Source organism: Tachypleus tridentatus, chromosome 12, assembly GCF_004210375.1.
Source record: "Tachypleus tridentatus isolate NWPU-2018 chromosome 12, ASM421037v1, whole genome shotgun sequence".
NCBI lineage: Eukaryota > Metazoa > Arthropoda > Merostomata > Xiphosura > Limulidae > Tachypleus > Tachypleus tridentatus.
This window is the reverse complement of record NC_134836.1, coordinates 1,566,434-1,585,585: the sequence shown is the minus strand read 5'-3', so window position 1 is coordinate 1,585,585 and position 19,152 is coordinate 1,566,434. Positions and strand designations below refer to the sequence as shown.

General features: G+C 35.9%; 1 protein-coding gene across 7 annotated transcripts in view; it reads right to left on the bottom strand.

Moving 5' to 3' along the window:
• The window catches only part of LOC143234784 (leucine-rich repeat-containing protein 14-like), a 50,117-nt gene that overhangs the window by 24,755 nt on the left and 6,210 nt on the right, over window positions 1–19,152 (bottom strand). For all 7 annotated transcript variants that reach the window (XR_013018802.1, XR_013018804.1, XM_076472406.1 and 4 more), the window contains 2 exons: window positions 16,366–16,515; window positions 13,333–13,508 (listed from right to left, as the gene is read on the bottom strand). Coding sequence is in view for 5 of the 7 variants with exons in the window: in XM_076472406.1 (XP_076328521.1) it covers window positions 13,333–13,508; window positions 16,366–16,515 (326 nt within the window). In the remaining 2 variants the exon portion in view is untranslated. The remainder of the gene's footprint in view (window positions 1–13,332; window positions 13,509–16,365; window positions 16,516–19,152) is intronic.

The window sequence follows — 19,152 nt, the reverse complement described above, 5'->3', positions numbered from 1 at the left end:
ACACACAACTCCTGAAACACCTCTTGTTCTAAAAACCACTTCCTTGGGAGATTCTTTTGAAGATAAGATAATCAGTCTATGATTAGATTCAGGGCTCCCAGAATATAACATGCTAAGAATCTGATATGATGATTGTGGGTCTAGTAGAGGAGTTTCAACATGTGGAAACAAATATCTCGTGACAGAGTATTAACTTGCATGGTGATTTAAGATACTACCATAGAAATGTCAGAGTGGACTACAAGCAACTCCAAGATGTTAATAGGCAGGGATGATATAGCCAGTGTCCAGTGACACAAAATCCACCACATGTTGAGTTCGCACTCCAAGCCAAAAATGAAGCATCTGTAAAAAGATGATGATCTCGTCAAGGAAGTGGGAAAGGAACTCTGATAGGCAGCCTGTAGGGGAAGATTCAGGGTAATAGGAGCATCTAATGGATCCCAAATGAGGCTACATTGGTTGAGTAACACCCACTGAAGGTGACATGTGTAAGCATGACTAAGAAAAATGAGGACTTCAATAAAATCTCACATCCCCAAAAGAGGCAGGATTGTGTGTTCAACAGGAGAGGGTGAGGCCAAAAGGACTGCAAACAAGATCATCAATATCCTCTAAAGGAAGGTGAGAATAGTGGGCCTGACTAATGAGGGAATTGAAAAAACACACTCAGATATATCAGATATTGTGTGGGTGTGAGAAAAGACCTCCACCATGATAGTTCAGCCAAATCTGGCAGTCTCTGAAAAAATCAAGCATGAATAGCAGTTTTGACCTGAGAAGAAGCTAAAAGTAACAAGTTGTCTATGTAATGATAGAAATGAAGACTTCTAGCATGAAGCAGTTGAGAAAATGGTTGGTTGGTTGCTTTGGAGTTTTATGGCACAAAGCAGCTACACTATCTGCTCCAAACATCCGATAAAAAGATAAAATTCAGTAAAATCCACAAAATCAATTTAAGGTAAAACAAAATAAAGTTTAAAAAAACATAAATAACATAAAACCAACGTTTACATCTAGTCTACAATGTTAAGAGAAAAACTACAGTAATACAAGTTGCAAATGACTTTCTGTAGCATAATTGTAATTATCATAACTCTCCAGGAAGACTGACAGGTAAGTACAAAACCCAACACCAGTCACCTTCCAGTTTGCCTTTCCAGTCCTGGTTCCAAGTTATTTGATGTTATGGCCATTTTCAAAGAGTAAAGTAATAAAAGTTTTAGAGACTTGTAGCAGAATTTTAATAATAACTCACCAGGATGACTAACAGGTAGTTCAAACAGCAGCGTTAGTCACCTGAAGTTGGCCCTTCCAGTCTTGGTTTGGAGTATTTTGATGTCATGGCCATTTTCTAATTTCAAATTAAACTAGATGGACTGGAATTCTTAAAAGGGAATCCCATTAAAAAGGTCTAATGTATAAATTAAAAAACTTAAATGGCACTAAAAAGATTAATGGCTTTTAAAAAAACTAAAAACATTCCCAAGGTGGAGAGTGTCACAAGGTTTGTCCATAACATTAGACAGTGTTATTGGTGATGGTGACACTGTCCACTTTGGGAATGTTTTTAGTTTTTTTAAAAGCCATTAATCTTTTTAGTGCCATTTAAGTTTTTTAATTTATACATTAGACCTTTTTTAATGGGATTAAAAAATCACCATCACCAATAACACTGTCTAATGTTATGGACAAACCTTGTGACAGAATATGGTTAAAATGGCACTGCTCAGCTTCTATGTGTTCCAGGGCAAGAGAAATAGTATACAGTTCAGCTGTGAACACAGAAGTTATTGAGGGGATTCTGTGTGCAACCACCAAACCACAACAAACCATGGCAGAGCCCACACAGTCACCTTATTTAGAACCATATGTATAAATCAGAATGGAAGGATGATTTAAAGATGTTCAGCAAATAGCAGACAGTATTTCCAATTGGGGGTGTCTGCTTTTCTCAGATGGCTTAAAGATAGGTCACATTTGGGAACGGTAAGAAGCCATGGTGGGATAGGCTGACCAGTGGATACAGCAATGTTATCCAAGGACAGACCCAATTCATTCAATTGCACCTGGATACAAAAGCCAAAAGGAACAATAGCAGATTGTCTGTTCTGAAAAAGCATGGCCCAATGAGGAAGGAAAACACATCCCTGGGTGGGATGCTTTGGTAAGGAAGGAAGTTTCGAAGCATATAGTAAAGACAGCTGCAAACAGAAGAGGTGGAAAGAAGGTTCACGAGACTATGTATAAGCTCTGAACTGGGGAAGTGCAGAAAGCCCCAATGCAGAGTCGAAGTGCTTGATGATGAATGGGGTCCAGCATCTTTAAGGCCGAGGTCCTGGCAGAGCCATAGACCAGTGATCGAATAAGAGCATGATATGTCTTTAGTACAGAATGGTTTTAGAGAGAGAAAAGTTAAAGCCATTTGCTGTGGTCCACATCAGTAAACTACTGAGGGCAGTCTGTAGCTGCTGCTCAATATACTTCACGTTCAACGACTGACATGAGATATGAAAGTTGGTGACATAGAGTCTGTTTGCAACAGTGAGAGGGAGTCGTTCAGTAAGAGCATTAATTTTTATACTGAGGGACTCCAAGTTCCTGTAGAGAAGAACGGGAAAGTGTCAAACCCATATGAACTTGGAATCTCCTGTCCATTAAAATTTTTTTAAATAAAATGGGCAAATGGACACCTAACCCATACATATAACGGTCTCGCAAAATGCCATACCTCCATGTTGTATCATAAGCCTTCTCAATGTGAAAGAATAGTGATACAAGATGTTGTTATCTGAGAAAGGTTTCTCTGAATGATGTTTAAAGTCAAATCAGGTAGTCCACGATGGAGTGCTATCGTCAGAACTCACACTGGATGGGCAAGAGGAAGTTGTTTGAATCGAGGAACCAAATAAGATGAGCATTATCCATCACTCTAAGGTCTTAGAGACAGCTCATCAATGCAACTGGACGGTAGTTTGAAGGAATCTTGGGATCCTTCCCAGGCTTAGAGAAAGAAAAAACAATAGACTGGCACTAGGCATCAGGAAAAACATTCTCCTGACAGATTTGGTTAAAAACAATCAGAAGAATAGCAAGAGAAGCAGAAAATAAATGGTGAAGCATTTCACAGTGTACATCATCAGATCCAACTGATGTACTGCCAGACTGATGAAGGGCCAGTTTGAGTTCCACCAGTGTAAAGGGATGATTACACTGCACAACAATTTTTTTGAAAAGTTTTGCTTCCTGAAAAGGTTTTGCTGATTGTGACAGGTACCTGGTGGGTATGGACAAATATAGTTTTGGTTTTGCTTCATCACGTAGGAACTCTGAGAAATAGACAGTTAACTGTTTACTGGCAATAATGTATTTAATTGTGTTTATGTTTCTAATATGCTATTAATTTCAACATAATTAAAAGTGTTTTGTTCCTGATTGTTTCTATTCAATGTCCAGTGCATCACTTTGCAGTGTTCAACAGTGGTCAGCAAGCATTGATGGATTCCATTTGCCCTGATGAAACTGAAGATTTCGATGAAACAGAACGTGATGGGCAAATTTGGATATGATTTTTGTAATCAGCAGCCAAAAATCTGTAAAGAACACCCAACAGTGTTCAAGAAGCAAAAACCTTGTTGTGCAGTGTTAGTCATACAAACAATCAGTTTAAAAGGAAAGAGGTGATTGCTCTGCAAAGTCTTGATGGCTAGATACCTGGCAAAAGCTTTCACCTAGTGCAGGGGTCACCAAACTACGGCCCTCTAAATCATTTTGTCAGGCCTGCCAGCAGCTAGCTGCTTGGAAATAAAAAGTGACATTCATCAAATGTCCAACTGTCATAACAAAATAAATCACACCGATGGTAGCTTTAAGCTGGCAAACACAAGACGTTATTATAAAAAGAAACAAGGCTGTCACTCGCATTTTTAACCAATAGGAAAATTCTTCTTTCATCCTTGCTTCCCGTTTATTCATATTGAGATACGTATTCATGAAAGCATTAGGATTTCAAAAACAAGTACAGACATAACCCTCGTCCTATCGATTCGTCTTATAAATTCAGTTGTCTAGGGTTACCACTTCAGCAAGCTCATTTCTCTTAGTAGTTGGGTTATGCGCTTTTTGTAACTCGTTCTTATGTAAGTGTTGTGGCAAACATATGTTTCAATATATTTTGTTTGTGCATTTTTGCACCAGTACAATACTTTTCTCATAGCGTTCTGTGTTTTTTATTTTCAGATCCTGTTTTTTTCACTCATCATTAAGGCTGCTTTTAAATAAAGCAAAGTGGACTCTGAGTGTCGTGCTTTCAATGAAGAATGGAGAGAAAAGTACTTCTTTGTAGAAATAAAAAACCAGAAAGCTACTTGTGAGATATGCACCGAAAGTGTTGCTGTTTTGAAAGAGTACAATCTTCGGCGTCACATTGAAACAAAACATCTATCAACATATTCGAAATTTTCAGGAAAGTTTTATTCTGAGAGATTTGAATCCATGAAATGTGTTTTTGAATCTCAAAAGAATCTCTTCACGAGAAAGTTTGCTGAAAATGAATCTGTCACTCATAGAAGTTACAAAATGGTGCATAGGATGGCAGAGTGAGGAAAACCTTTTACTGATGGCAACTTCATCAAAGAGTGTATGATGGAAGCAGCAAATATGCCGTGTCCTGAAAAAGCCAATTTCTATGAAAGTATCAGCCTTTCTGCAACTTCAGTTGTATGGAGAACAAACGAATGTGGAGAAAACATTGCATTACAGATACACCAAAAAGCTAGAAACTTCCTATGGTATTCTCTGGCACTGGATGAGTCTATTGATCTCTCGAGTACATCGCAACTTCTCGTGTTCATTCGTGGAGTTAATTTGGACTTTCACATCATGGAAGAGTTGGCATCAGTTTGCAGTATGCACAGAAGAACAACTGGAGAAGACATTTTCATGGAAGTCCATAAAACTTTGCAAGACTATAACCTTTAGTGGAATCAGTTTAGAGGTGTAACAGATGATGGAGAAAAAAACACGGCTAGAGTAAAGAAGGGTCTGGTGGGGCTGATCAGGAAACAGTTGGAAGATCTTCAACTTCCAAGCACTCTGTTCCTACACTGCAGAAATGACTGGTTTCAGTACGCAAGAAATATCCAAGTCTTTTCCACAGAGTGCTTGCTGAGCCACGGTAAAGTCTTGTCTCATTTTTATAAGCTGAGAAGAGAAATAGATATATTTCTTATCGAGAAATATAGAGCCGATCCACTTGTCGGATCCAACCTGGTTGTCATATTTGGTTGACATCACATCCCACATGAATGAATTGAACTTTAAACTTCAGGGGAAGAATAACCTTGTTTGTGATCTCTATAGAATCATTAAAGGATTTCAGAGAAAGCTGTCATTGTTTGAAACACATTGAAAATGAGAGAGGTTTCCTCCTTCCAAATGTTTCAATGATTTTCATGCTGAAATCATAGAAGATGTCAACCTGGGGTTTCAGAAAAATATTGGTGATTTAAATAAGCATTTTTTAGAGAGATTTTTGGATCTCAACAGAATTGAAAGTGACATTCTCCTTTTTCAGAATACTTTTGATTGTGTCATTGATGACGTGCCAGTGGAACTTCAGCTGGAGGTCATCGATTTTCAAGGAAATGACTTGTTGAAAGCAAAACACAGAGAGGGGCAACTTATTGAATTTTACAGCTGCATACCTGAAGATGATTTTGCAAAGCTGAAGCAGTTTGCATTTGGTATGGCATCAGTGTTTGGAACAACTTACGTCTGTGAATAAGCATTTTCAAAAATGAAGTATGTGAAGTCGGTACATCGATAAAGGTTGACTGATGAATATTTGAAAGCAATTCTAATGATTGGATGCAGCAATTCAAAACCGAACATTGAAGATATTTTGAAAGCCAAATGTCAATTTCATAAATCTCACTAACATTTTTGCACTTAGTGAAATTCAGATATGTACTCACTATGTGCGATGTGACAATTGCTTTTGCTAATGTCACCTTCTTTGATAACCTTTTGGTAAATAAATATGTTGGTTGTATTTCTGTTTGTTTTTTATTATATGTGTGTATTGCATGCTACTCCCACATGGCTAATGTGGCATCCTAAACTTAGTGTTAAGTCTCTTACAGAGAGCTTTCTTTCTAGCTTATGAGTATTGAACATAATGATCATGCAGCCTGCGCTTCTCATTCCCCAATAAATCTGGCCCCCTGTGAAAAAAGTTTGGTGACCCCTGACCTAGAGTATCGGCAATGCTTCAGGTATCAGCTACCTCCTGGCCATCAGATAGCAAGATCAAGAAGGGGACAGCATTATATTGCCCACTGACCTTTCGATTCTTGCCCCATATGACTTTGAAACTGGTGGTAGAAGATATGCTGGTTGTGAACTTAATCCAAAATTGTTTCTGGTTTTCATGTCTTACCCACCCGAGCCTGCTGGAAAGCAATGCAGTTCGAGAGTGTGGGATATCTGTGAAAAGTATCCCAGTCCTGTGCCATGTGGCAAGCAGAATTCCACCACGGATGAGGATATAGTGGAAAACATGTCGAGGTTTTTGGAATACACTGAGCAGCTACTTGTATAATACAGTCAGCTACTGCTGCCACAGAGTCGTCTATTGATGGCTTATAGACGATGGCAGGATCAAGTTCTGCAAGAGCAGTGAAAAAGAGCCAGTTTGCGTGATCCAGCTTCCACCAGGGCATGTGAGTCAGGTGGCATCTACCATGGCCAGTCTCTCAAAATTATAGGAAAATGATCACTGCCTCGTGGATTATTGTCAACCCTCCATAAAAAATGGGAGAATAATGAAGGGGAGCAAATTGAATGATCAATAGTAGTAAAGGACTGATTAGGTGCATGAAAATATCTAGAAGAACCAGTATTGAAAAGAAAAAGATTGGATCAGAGAGCACATGCTCTATAGAGTAATCCCTCCTATTAATATCAGCACTTCCCCAGAAGGGTGATGTTCATTGAAGTTTCTCAGGATTAGGAAAGGAGATTGACCATACGTCTCTCTCCAGGCGACAGGTAGAGAGAACAAATAGTGATGGTTTGACCTAAGGAAACACGGATGGCTATGGCCTCCAAGAGTGTGTGTCAAGTGGCAAACACAGAGTGGGCACATGCTGATCAACCAACAGTGCCACCCCTCCATGCACTCATCCATCACACAGCCTGTTATTTCTGTACAAAGAAAACTGCTGAAAGGTGACTGTATTGGCAGGTTTCAGAAATGTTTCCTGTAAGGAAAGACATACAGGATAGTAGAAAGCAATCAGTGTTTTGATGTCATCCAAATTAGAATGTAAACCTCATCAGTTCCATTGTATCAAAGTGGCCATTTTTATTTAGATGTAGGTGAATTGGGTGGAGAACCCTTCTGTTTACAACCAAGTCTTTTTTCCTTACTGTCCTTTTTCGAGGGAGGTATATCGATCCTGCCCTAGGTCATTTGGGCAGGTCTTTGCTGTTGGAAAGGGTTTTCATTGACTGAGGATGTGAACAAATGATCGTTTTGCATCTTGGGGTAGAAGAAGACGTATCTGAGGAAATATCTATACCCACAACCAAAGGAAGTGGATTTTGGGATTTGTTGGAATATATGTAAGGGACAGAGATAGGTGGTGAAGTAGATTCATCAACTTTTTTTAACCATGGAGGTCAAAAGACTTTGCATTTGTTTTCAGAACAATTCTTTTTGAGGTACAGAAAGATCTGTCTGCACTCCCACTGTAGTTGTGGAACGAAGAGCAGCAGCATACGTCCAAGATGAAGTGGTGGACAACAACGTTTGAGCCTTAGGATAAGTAATGTTATGAATCGTTTTCAGATGGTGCACCTCTTTTTCTTCCAACCATTTAGGGCAAGAACAAAAGTATGATGGGTGAGAGCCATTGCAATTGATGCAATAAGGGTCTGTTTCACACTCATAGGCATCATAGTCCTTGTCACCACAATGATCACACATCAAAAAACCACGACATAACATCTTTGAGCGACCAAACCACTGACACTGGAAACTTTGGAGAGAGTTTGAAATGTACGGCCGTACCCTGCAGTTAAGATAACCTGCTTTGATGGTGGCAGGAAGATGTGGTGATGTAAAATGTCAGAAAGAGGATATTGGTCAGCATCATAATTCCATCTTTGTGAGTGGAAATACGCCTCACTGCAAAAACTGCTTGAGTGGAGAAACCAGTGAGAATCTCTGACTCGGGGATGTTCTTCAAATCCCTCTCAACAATAACTCATGAATTCAAAGTAGCATGAGGTGTAACCTCAGTAGGTATATCCTCAATTGTCTTGGAATGCAAAAGGAGTTCACTGTAATGAGATGTTTCCACCAATATGTCACCAGATCGAAGCTTCTTTACTGATTTTGGAAAGCCAGAAAGTCCCTCTAGTCCCTTCTGAATGAAAAAGGGAGACATTTGCCCTAGAGGTTTGTCTGAAAGAGACAACAGGTACAACAGGTGTTAGAGATGTTGAAGATTGCTGCTCAGAATCTTCAAGTCGTGGTTGTTTACCTATGGACTGTTTTTTCACAAAAGTTTTTATTTGGAGGATCCATAATAAAAAAAGGAAATTTTGGTGCCTACTGACCCTACCTACCATGGAGCCCTATGAGGGGATGCACTATAAAGTCAAACAAGGACACTGCAGCAATGCCAGGGTTTCATGAGCACTATACCCAAACACCAATTGAGAACATCCAACACTGGTACTTTGTTGATCCTAGCCATAGCGAACCAGCCGACTGATCCAAAGAGTGCCACACCCCACGGCTGCTCGTCTACAGGAATTCAATGCCAAAGAAGTGTGTTACGGTTGGATACCTCAACCACCAGGATCCTCTCCTCCCCTTCATGGGTTGTCATGCACACCAAACATGTGGGTGGATGTTTAGATCCCAGAGGAGGTAAACTGAAAAAACAGTACCTTCCCTGGGAGGTCCCCTCATCACATAAGGGAATCCACACCGAGGGAGTTGAGGAAATTACCTGACTACTCGGTAAAAGGCAAAAGAATCCAAGACCAAGCCAAATAATAGAGCTTGAAACTAATAAACATATCCCTGATAAACAAAATTAAGGAAACCCTGGGATACTTGGGAGATGGAAATGTGTAGATAGGCATCAGACACACTGATATTCATCATCCACAACCTGAGAATGAAACCCCACTGAAAGATGAAGTAAAACTCCATCATGAGTATTGATACAATGAGGAAATGATTCAGGGTAAATAAAACTATAACCACCTGCTAAACTTCCGTCTTTTAGGGTACAATAAAAAGATGGGAGTAAAACCCTGCCTGAAAAGGTTCCAGAAGTTCTATTGTCTCTTTCCAGAGTAAGTCCTAAACTCCCTCTTGTAGATGCAAGAGACAGGATCCCTTGGCAAGAGAAGACAACTGGATAGGGAGACAATAGCAGAGATGCCAACTATTTCAAATGACTGAGCGTAATGATTGTAGACAGAGCCCTTTATCATTTGCAGCTACTAGGCCTGACCAATGTCTCTAAGCTGTTTATTATTATATTATTATTATTATAACTATTATTATTTATTACTGCTATAGCTAGGGGTAAATTATGAGCAATGACGAATTACGGAACATCACTTCTGCATTTATGGGTTCATATTCTGAATTCTTACTCATAAATGTCATTATCTGCATTGTTTTGTCTTCACCTCAGCCTTTGTTGGTGAGATGCTGATTTTGTATGTCTGGAACAATAGTTTATCCCGCCATGCACCACAGAAAAATCAATGTGACAAACTGTACAAAACGCATGACTGTCACTGACTTTTGATGCAATGACCGGATATTTTGCACTATACTCTTTCCTAAATTTTTGATTCACAGTTTTAGTCCTTTAAGATTTGCCAGAAACAAGACAATCTGGTGAATGATCACACTGGTGTTTTTATGCCGCTCAGAAAACGAGAAATACCCATCTACGCAAGCGCAGATTGGCTGACAAGCGGTTATAACGTAACTATGGATTCCCCCACGTAGCCAGTATGGAGAAGCACCTCACTCAAACTATTGGTAGACGCCGGAAATACAAATAGTTTTATTATTTCAAGTACAAACATGATTATCGCAAGTAGCCATTTGGACTATGCCTTTATTTATTTATTATCAAAATTTATTTGTATCTCACTAGAAATATTCTTTTCACCCCTTTCAAGCCCTGGGGGAACAATTTATCACTTTATTGTATAGGCCTATATAGTATATAATAATTTGGGAGTTGCAACAAGTCGTAATATTTGTACGTATGAGTGTATAGTCGTAATGTATACATCAAAATCATAATGATTACACTCAAATCATAATAGTTGGCTAATCTGCAATGGGAGAGAGGAATGGAAATGAAAGGACAGACCTTCTGAAAAAACTGAAGGGTCCATGGATCCATTGCAAATTGTATTAACATATGGTGAAAATAGGAAAGTTTGGCCATCACTGACCCCAACTCTGAGGCAGTCACTAAGACTAATTTTCTAAAACCAAAATGCCTATAAGTAACAACTTGATTGTGAAAGAATGAAGAATGAGAAGCAGGGACTAGCAAAAAGTTGGACAGAGGGGCAAGACATGGAAACAGTAGAAGATAATTGGGATAAATGGGAAGCTAACAATCATAATGAAATATTCAGAGAAGTGGACTCAACTTAGGCCTCTAGCGAGTCAGGAAGATAACGCTATGATTCATATGTACATATAAAGTTCCAATTAAGTTTACATTAATCCAGTTCCCTGCAAGTAGGATTTGGTTTTTATGTCAAGTTCTATCTTTTCATATAATTGAGATTGTACATAAAGATTTAAAATACGTAGAGTTCAGTCTATATGATACAAGCTCTATGTCTATGTGTGACTCAATCTCTGTGTTGAAAATTTCATATTTGTGTATAGTATAATCTTTAATTACAAAATTCTGCTTTGTTTGATTCAATCTACACTGTATACACATATATGAGACTGTACATGATTCATCTACATTTAACAACATGACAAGAAACAATGATCCTTGGTAAGTAATGAAACAATAAAAAGCTCAATAATACAGCTCAAAAATGTATCACTTTCATCATCTCAGCCAGATCAAAATTTCTGATTAGAGGTCTGTCTTGTGCAAGTTTTAGTTGCACATAAAGAGAGGGCTCATATTAAGTGCTTTCTTTCTCTACATTCTAAAACTGTTAACTGTGAAATTTTTTTTAACAAATTCTCTCTCCTCTTTGTTTCTTGATCATTCAAAATAACCTATCCTGAACCAAACTTTCAAAAATTTAAAATGTTTTAATTTATCAAACATAGGTTAACTGAGGTCAAGAAGTAATGAGACTTTAAATTATTGGTAGTTAAAACTGTTTCCCAACTAAAAAATCAAGCATAAAGTATGTCAAAATTATTTCTTTTAAATGCAGCTAGTTTTGGGTACAATGAACAGATGGGAGTAAAACCCTGCCTGAAGAGATTCCAGAAGTTCTATAGTATCTTTCCAAAGTAAGTTCTAAACTATCTCTTGTATGGAGGCAACTTATGCTAATGGTCAAACATCTTGTTAGAAAAATAAAAGTGTAACTGTAGATAACACCTGTTCTGCTAAAATGTATATTTTGTGTCTCCTTGTGCTATTATTTTTACCATTACAAAAGAAAAGATAAAGCTTCAATACAATCAGTTTCTGTAATAATCTTGAACATCTCGGATTCCCTCTAATTCTTTTTTTTCAAAAAGAGAAAATTTCAGAAATCTTAACCTTTCTTTCCCAGGTATTCTATTAGACCTTAAGTTTTTACCCCATTCCAATAATTGAATGTCCTTCGTAAGGTAAGGAGCCCAAGACTGATCAAAATACTCTTAATGAAACCTTATCTATGAACTGAAATCATAACCTATTTATTTATATTCAATTTTTAAGTAAATAGAACCCACAATCCTATTTATTCTACTATTAGAAACAGCACACTACTTGGATAGCTTAAGAGACTAATCAAACAAAACAGTCATGGCTATTCTCATCATAATTATAATTTCAATTATTATAAACAACATGCATTACCTTGCACTTATTATGACTGAAAGCCATCTGTCAGTAATTTGTCTAACACACCAACTGCTCTTAATCCTTTTGTTCATTTATGTTTGTAGCCACAATTATGGCTACCTGCCACCATTCATAATCTTCATATACTAGGCAAAGGAAAGGTAGCTTGCCAGCAGCATCCTACCATTCACGTGAAGGAACTGACTGTCACTCTTATAATATCATCACAAATTAAAGTGCAGCAAATATTTTACAGTTTTGCAAGTATTTGAACACTTGTTAACAGCTTGAACAGCATTAGCCTACACCCCTTTGTAAATAATAGCACTCTTCTCACAGGAAGAAGACCCAGGACTCCTTTCATTAGCAAACTTAAGTACTTTCTTGACCATTCCTTTATCCATGTCCTTGATATGAATAAAAAAGGCAAAGTTCCCACTACTGAGGTATCTCACTTGTGATGTTAATCCAGTTTCACTAAACTCCATTTACAACTCTGTTTTGTTCCACCTAGCCATTCTTTGATCCAACGAGCCAAATTAATTCCCACACTTAGAGATAATTTTGTTTACAAAGTCTTTTGTGTGTTATCGTGTCAGAAGTCTTCTGAAAATCCAGACACAGTAAATCCACACCTTTATTATCATCAAAATAAGCAGTAAGCTCTTCAAAATATATGTAGGTATCAGTAATCCATGCTTACATGAAAATACTAATAGTGTATAGTGCTGAAAAAGGAACACAAAGTGTACAATTAAACTGCAGTTAAACCAAATTATTGTTTTGTTAAACCTTGTTTATTATGTTCTTATAAGATTCATAACATTTAATACATGCAATAAAATTTTTTATCCCTGCTTCATTTAAAATCCTCTATCTTGACTCCTTTTCATTTATATATTATTATGATTACCTTGATAATGTTAAGCAATATAATTGCCAAGAAGTTGTTCGATAAATATTATTTAAATATTTGACTATCCCTGAGGAAATGCGCGATACACAATCAATGACTTTACGAAACACATTTTAAATTTTCATAACTGTAATGCAATTCTGATTTTGACTCAGATCAACATGTGGGACCTTTGCTGTTCTTAAAATGGACCAAGTTTTCATTTACAGTATTAAGAGCCTATAAACAACCTTAAGAGTTTTCCCAAGACACTCTCGTGGTATAAAATACAACAAGATTAATAAGTAGCACACAGCCTTGAAAAGTTGTTTTCACAATAATACATACCTCATGATCAACATGCTTTAGTAAAGCCTCAAGCTCTTTATCTCTTACATTTGACACATCCAGTTGGTTAATTTGTAATTTCAGTGGTGAATGTGAGTTCTTACTAATGCTCAGAGCCTTACATAGTAAGTCACATGTTTCTGATCCTCTAACAACAGCATCAAAAGAAAGAATAACTGAAAAAAAATTTCAAAAATTAACATTTAATACAGAAAAATAATTGTCATCCATGTAATAAAGATCTTTTATTACCTAACTTGCATATTTATAAAAATCACCAACTTTTTCCAACAAATATGACCATAAACACTTTAAAACTTCTAAAGAAATGACTCAAATAACACTAGTATATAGAACAAACCAAATAACTCTTAGAAAGGTTGATTGGATGGTTGTTTGAGTTTTATGGTGCAAAGCATCTGTGCCAAACAACTGGTGTAAATTATTAAAATTTGTAAAATTGAATCTAGGTAAACCAAAAAGTTTACTCTTTGAATTATAAATTTAAATAGTGTTAAACCCAATTTGTACATCTAGTCTACAGAAGTAAGACAAAAATTACAGTAATACAAGTTGTAAAGCACTTTCTGTAGCATAATTGTAATTGCAATAAGTTGACAGAATGCCTAACGGATAAATTCAAAAATCAGAGTTAGTCACCTGAAGTCAGCTTTCCAATCTTAGTTTTGAGATATTTGGCATTATGGCCATTTTCAGAAGGTAAAGTAACATAAATCTTAAAAGACTTAAAGCAAAATTTTAATTACCATAACTCGCCAAGATAACTAACTGGTAGTTTAAACAGCAGCATTAAACCCATGAAGTAGGCCTGTCTATTCCTGGTTTCAAGTTACTTGACATTAAGGGCATTTTCTAATTTCAAATCGAGCAGGATGAACTGTGATTTTTAAAAGGGAGCCACATTAAAAAGTTGTAATGTATAAATTAAAAAATTTAAGTGGCAGTAAAACGATTGATGGCCTTTAAAAAAACTAAAAACCTTAACCAAGGTGGACAGTGTCAACATCACCAATAGCATTGTCTAACGTTATGGACAAACCTTAGGACACAACATGTTTAAAATGGTGCAGTAGATTGAGAGTCATAACAACAGCAAGAAAGTAAAATGTGGCTTATTGTAACCTGAATGTTACAGACTATACACTGGTGCATCAGTTCCATATAAAATAAAACAATAAGTTAAAAACTGTGACCAAAGCATAGTCTAGTTAAAATTTCCTCTTTCTGATCCTTACAGAAGCAATATGGCCAAAGTCCAATAAAGGGTTTTATTTGGAAAAGCTTGTTTTCATGTTGCTCACTCCAAGTCTACTGCCAAATGGAATGGATCCAAGCCTTGAATACAGGACTATAGTCCATGTATGGGACAGGCACAGCAGTGATAGTGCCAGAGCAGATAGACTTAGCTGCAGTGTAGACGAGCTCGTTCCCGTGAATACCAACGTGCCCTGGTATCCAGAAAAACTGGATAGAAGTAGATTTTAATGAGAAATGGGCCATTTTTATTTATATTTAGGTGAATTGGGTGTAGAACCCTTCTGTTAATGACTACATCTTTTTTTTTTTCTGTCTTTATTCGAGGGAGGTCTATAGACCCACATGGATCCTGCCCTAGGTCATTTGGGCAGGTCTTTGCTGTTGGAAGAGGATTCCAGTGATTGAGAATGTGAACGAATGATCATTTTGCATCTTTGGATAGAAGAAGATGCATTTGAGAAAATGCCTGTACCCAGAACCATATGAAGTTGATCTTGGGATTTGTTGGAATGTATATAAGGGACAGAGATGGGTGTTGAAGTTGATTCATCAACTTTTTTTCATCATGGAGGGAAAAAGACTTTGCATTTGTTTTGAGAATGATTCTTTTGGAGGCACAGAGAGATCCATCTGCACTCCCACTGTAGTAGTGGAACAAAATATAGCAGCGTAGTCTGAGATGAAGCCCTACGAGGGAACGCACTCCAATGTCAAACAAGGACACTGCAGCAATGCCAGGGTTTCATGAACACTATACCCAAACACCAGCATCAGATACAATGTCCACAACACCCGTTGGCCGTAGCCCAAGTAGACCAACCGACTGACCCAAGGGTGCCACCCAAAGACAGCCCATCTACAGGAATTCAAGGCCAAAGTTGTGTGTTAGGGTTGGACCCCTCAATCACCAGGATCCTCTCCTCACCTTCACGGCTCACCACATACAGCAAACATATGGGTGGATGTTTAGATCCCAAAGGAGGTAAACTGAAATAACAGAACATTCCCTGGGAGGTCCCCTCACAATGTACAGAAACCTACAATGAGGGGTTAATATTCTGAAGTTTATACTCATTAAAAGGTAAACTGAGATTATCATTAACATATTCTCTCAATTCTTTTAATAAAGTTACAAAACAACCTGGTTACAGTTACTTAACTGTTGTTCATTGCAGTCTGGTTCTCAATAAAATATTTATAATTTCATTTTTTTTAATGTCAGTTGTGTATATTAACACATATGCTGTACCAATTAAAAAATCTAAACAAATTGTAATATTTCAACTTGAAAATAACAAAGCTCTGACTCACCAGATGTGTTAGCCCACTGATAACATAGCCAAATAAATATTTTATTTCACCATGGTGCATCAAAAGTATAGTAAGCAATACACTTATAGAAGTAGTAGAAAAATCAAATGGTATTTCTTGTGAATCACAAAAAAGCAGTAACATTTAAGGCTTGTACAAATAATTTCTGAAAAACATTCATTTTGTGGAACAGACTAAAAGCTGGTTTATGCTAATTTTATTAGCTCAGAAGTACCACTATATGAACAATAATAATAATAATGTAATTACTTTATTAGTATCTATTTGCAAAACTGCCAAACATGTTAGTAATAAAAATATTCTTTTCATAAACATGGAAGTAACTGAGCTTAAATATATCTACAGTCATTATACACATTATTTGCATAGAGAAATAACAACTAAGCTATTAGATGTTATGTCTGAACAAATAGATCAACTTACATGATTCATCTCTTGATACCTTGTCTAAATAATTATTTTGAGCATGTGATATGGAGGATGGTGACCAATGTCTTTTTCTACTTTTACTAAAAGATGAGTTTGAGGTTTTACTGAGGAGAAAACGTGATATGTACTGTACCATGAAATCCACTGAAAAGGGAAGTGGAAAAACTTTTATACATAATATGAAACAAACATTTTAGCATAAAACATATTAATTATGAATTTATAAATATTAAAAGATCACCTTTGATAAGGCATAATAAGAGGTAAACAAAATTACATATAACAGCACATTTCAACTTATAAAATGCAAAAACTCAGTACAAGACATGCATTACAACATTCTGTAACCATTGTATAGTCATATGATGATTCCATACTGCTGTACTAACCTTAAAATGTGACACTAAAGTATACTTTATTAATGACTATTATTTCAATCATGCACATCATGAAAACATAGTTACTGCCACAAACCTGTGTCACTTCATTCAGCACAAACCATACCAGAGAATTTATTATGAACCACCATGATATACATATATATTAATGTACCTAACATAAAAACATAACATTGCTATCATCACAAACTTTTGCCACTTGTACTGTTGTATGCACCAGTAACCCATGTAATTGTAAAAATCATGATTTTTGTGCTATTTTGATAATCACAAATTCCAAGCACCATATTTATTTTCAACTTACAGTGCTGCACTCACCACAAATTATTCTCAGTGTACTCCTGTTAACTCAATGTTTCTAAAATTATACCTCTGTACCTATACTGAACTCTTACATCTCTATCAAACATTCTCATGCTATTCTACCATTACCATGAACTCATAATGTAACACAAACACACACCAGTGCCAGTATACTCTACATAAACACAATCATAAACAAATCATGAAGCCACTCTGTAGCCACAAAACAAAATGTCTTTGTTTTATAGCAAAGCCACATTGGTATATCTGCTATCACAACTTCAGATCCACTATTTTTTTTATTTGTATTATTTTTTATGATAAACTAATACCATAGTACTCACTATGATATCACACCAATATATTCAATATTCTCATGTCAAAAACAATACTCTTTGAATTGTTTCTATTATGAACTCAAGCCACTAAATACACCATGAACTTAAGTTACTAAACATTATATAAATCATACTAATGTATTCACTGTTCTCAGTACATTGTAATTGAACTATAATAGCTCTGCTAAAACAATCTACCTACTACAAACTAAAGTGAGAACATCAGTAAGAATAATGTTAACTTTATCCACCATAAACTCATTTCACTGTGCTCACAGTTTTCTTACAAACAATACTCACATTAAAGAAACAACTGTATATATCTGTATTGATACTTTATCAAATGTATTCATGATAAATACATTCTACTACTCTCAGTTTATACTTATGGAATAAAAATGATCTTAAAGAAATACATGTATGTGTACCTTGAATAAACACTACTATGCATATCAAGAAGTCATACTAGTGTATACACTGTGATAAAATAACACTTATTATGAACTGATGCTTGTTTCAACCATGAAGCTAATTATTTTAAGATCTCATAGCACTGCTTCCACCATAAATATATTCTTATACACACCATGAAACTATGCCAGTTTTATCAATTAGATCTCGCAGCACTGCTTCCATCATGAAGCTAGTAGGTCAGTTTATTAACAAAGATCTCATACCACTGCTTTCATCTTAAGCTTACAATGAAATCAATTTGACTTCATAATGTAAAATAGCTATGAACTATGTTGTACCCAGCCTGATATCATTCCACTATAACTATTATGAAGTAATGCCAGAATCAAAAATCAATGAGGGTTCTCAATAATAACTTACTAAAACGTTTTGTAAAAAAAAACCTTCACTTTTTAGTAACTAAGGGCTAAAATTGTTCTTGTCTTTGATGTTGTGAACCATGACTACCTTTATTAGTTCTTGATAATGTGATGACACTTGTAATTTTCTTCAAAACCATTTAGTTCATGTTCAGTTTCTTTTGGAACACATCAGCAGATGTAATTTAATACAAACTGAAATAAGTTTGCTACAGTGTTTGCAAGCCCAAACTTGTGTATTATCAAGAATATTTCACTTCATTACAGATCTATCTGTAGTATTTTCACTAAATATACCATACCTGTGTTGTGTTTCACACTAATACATTTTTATTCAGTTAATCTATTTCAGAGTATTTGCTTATGAAAAAAAACCAACAGATACTGCTGTATAAAGTTATTTTCCTTGTTAATAAACAATACTGAAATGTTTATTTTACTACAAGTCAGTCATACTATATTTTTCAAATAACTGGTGCTGTAGTTATTATGTATGAAATGAAATACAATTTTTTATGCTTTTGTGAGATGCAAGTCTCAGATGTTGATTCTAAAAACCTAAAATAAGCCAAAAAATAAAATATTTTGATATATTAGAAAGATACTCAAAAGGGAAACATCATTTATAAATTGGGTTTCACAAGTTACCTGCAGATAACAGTACAAAACAGGTGATATGTGATAGAATGTTAATGAAATTAAATGAAATGTACCAATATCATCACTGCATATTCACTAGTATCAAAAATTATAAAAAATAACTGCCAGTAAGATATGATAACTGAAATATCAGTTATAAAAGCTGAACTTCAACAATGAATAATTAGGGTTAATATTTAATATACACTGTTAAATAGGCATGGAAATCTTTCCAAGATCCTTTGTTTCAATAATAATAAACACAATTTC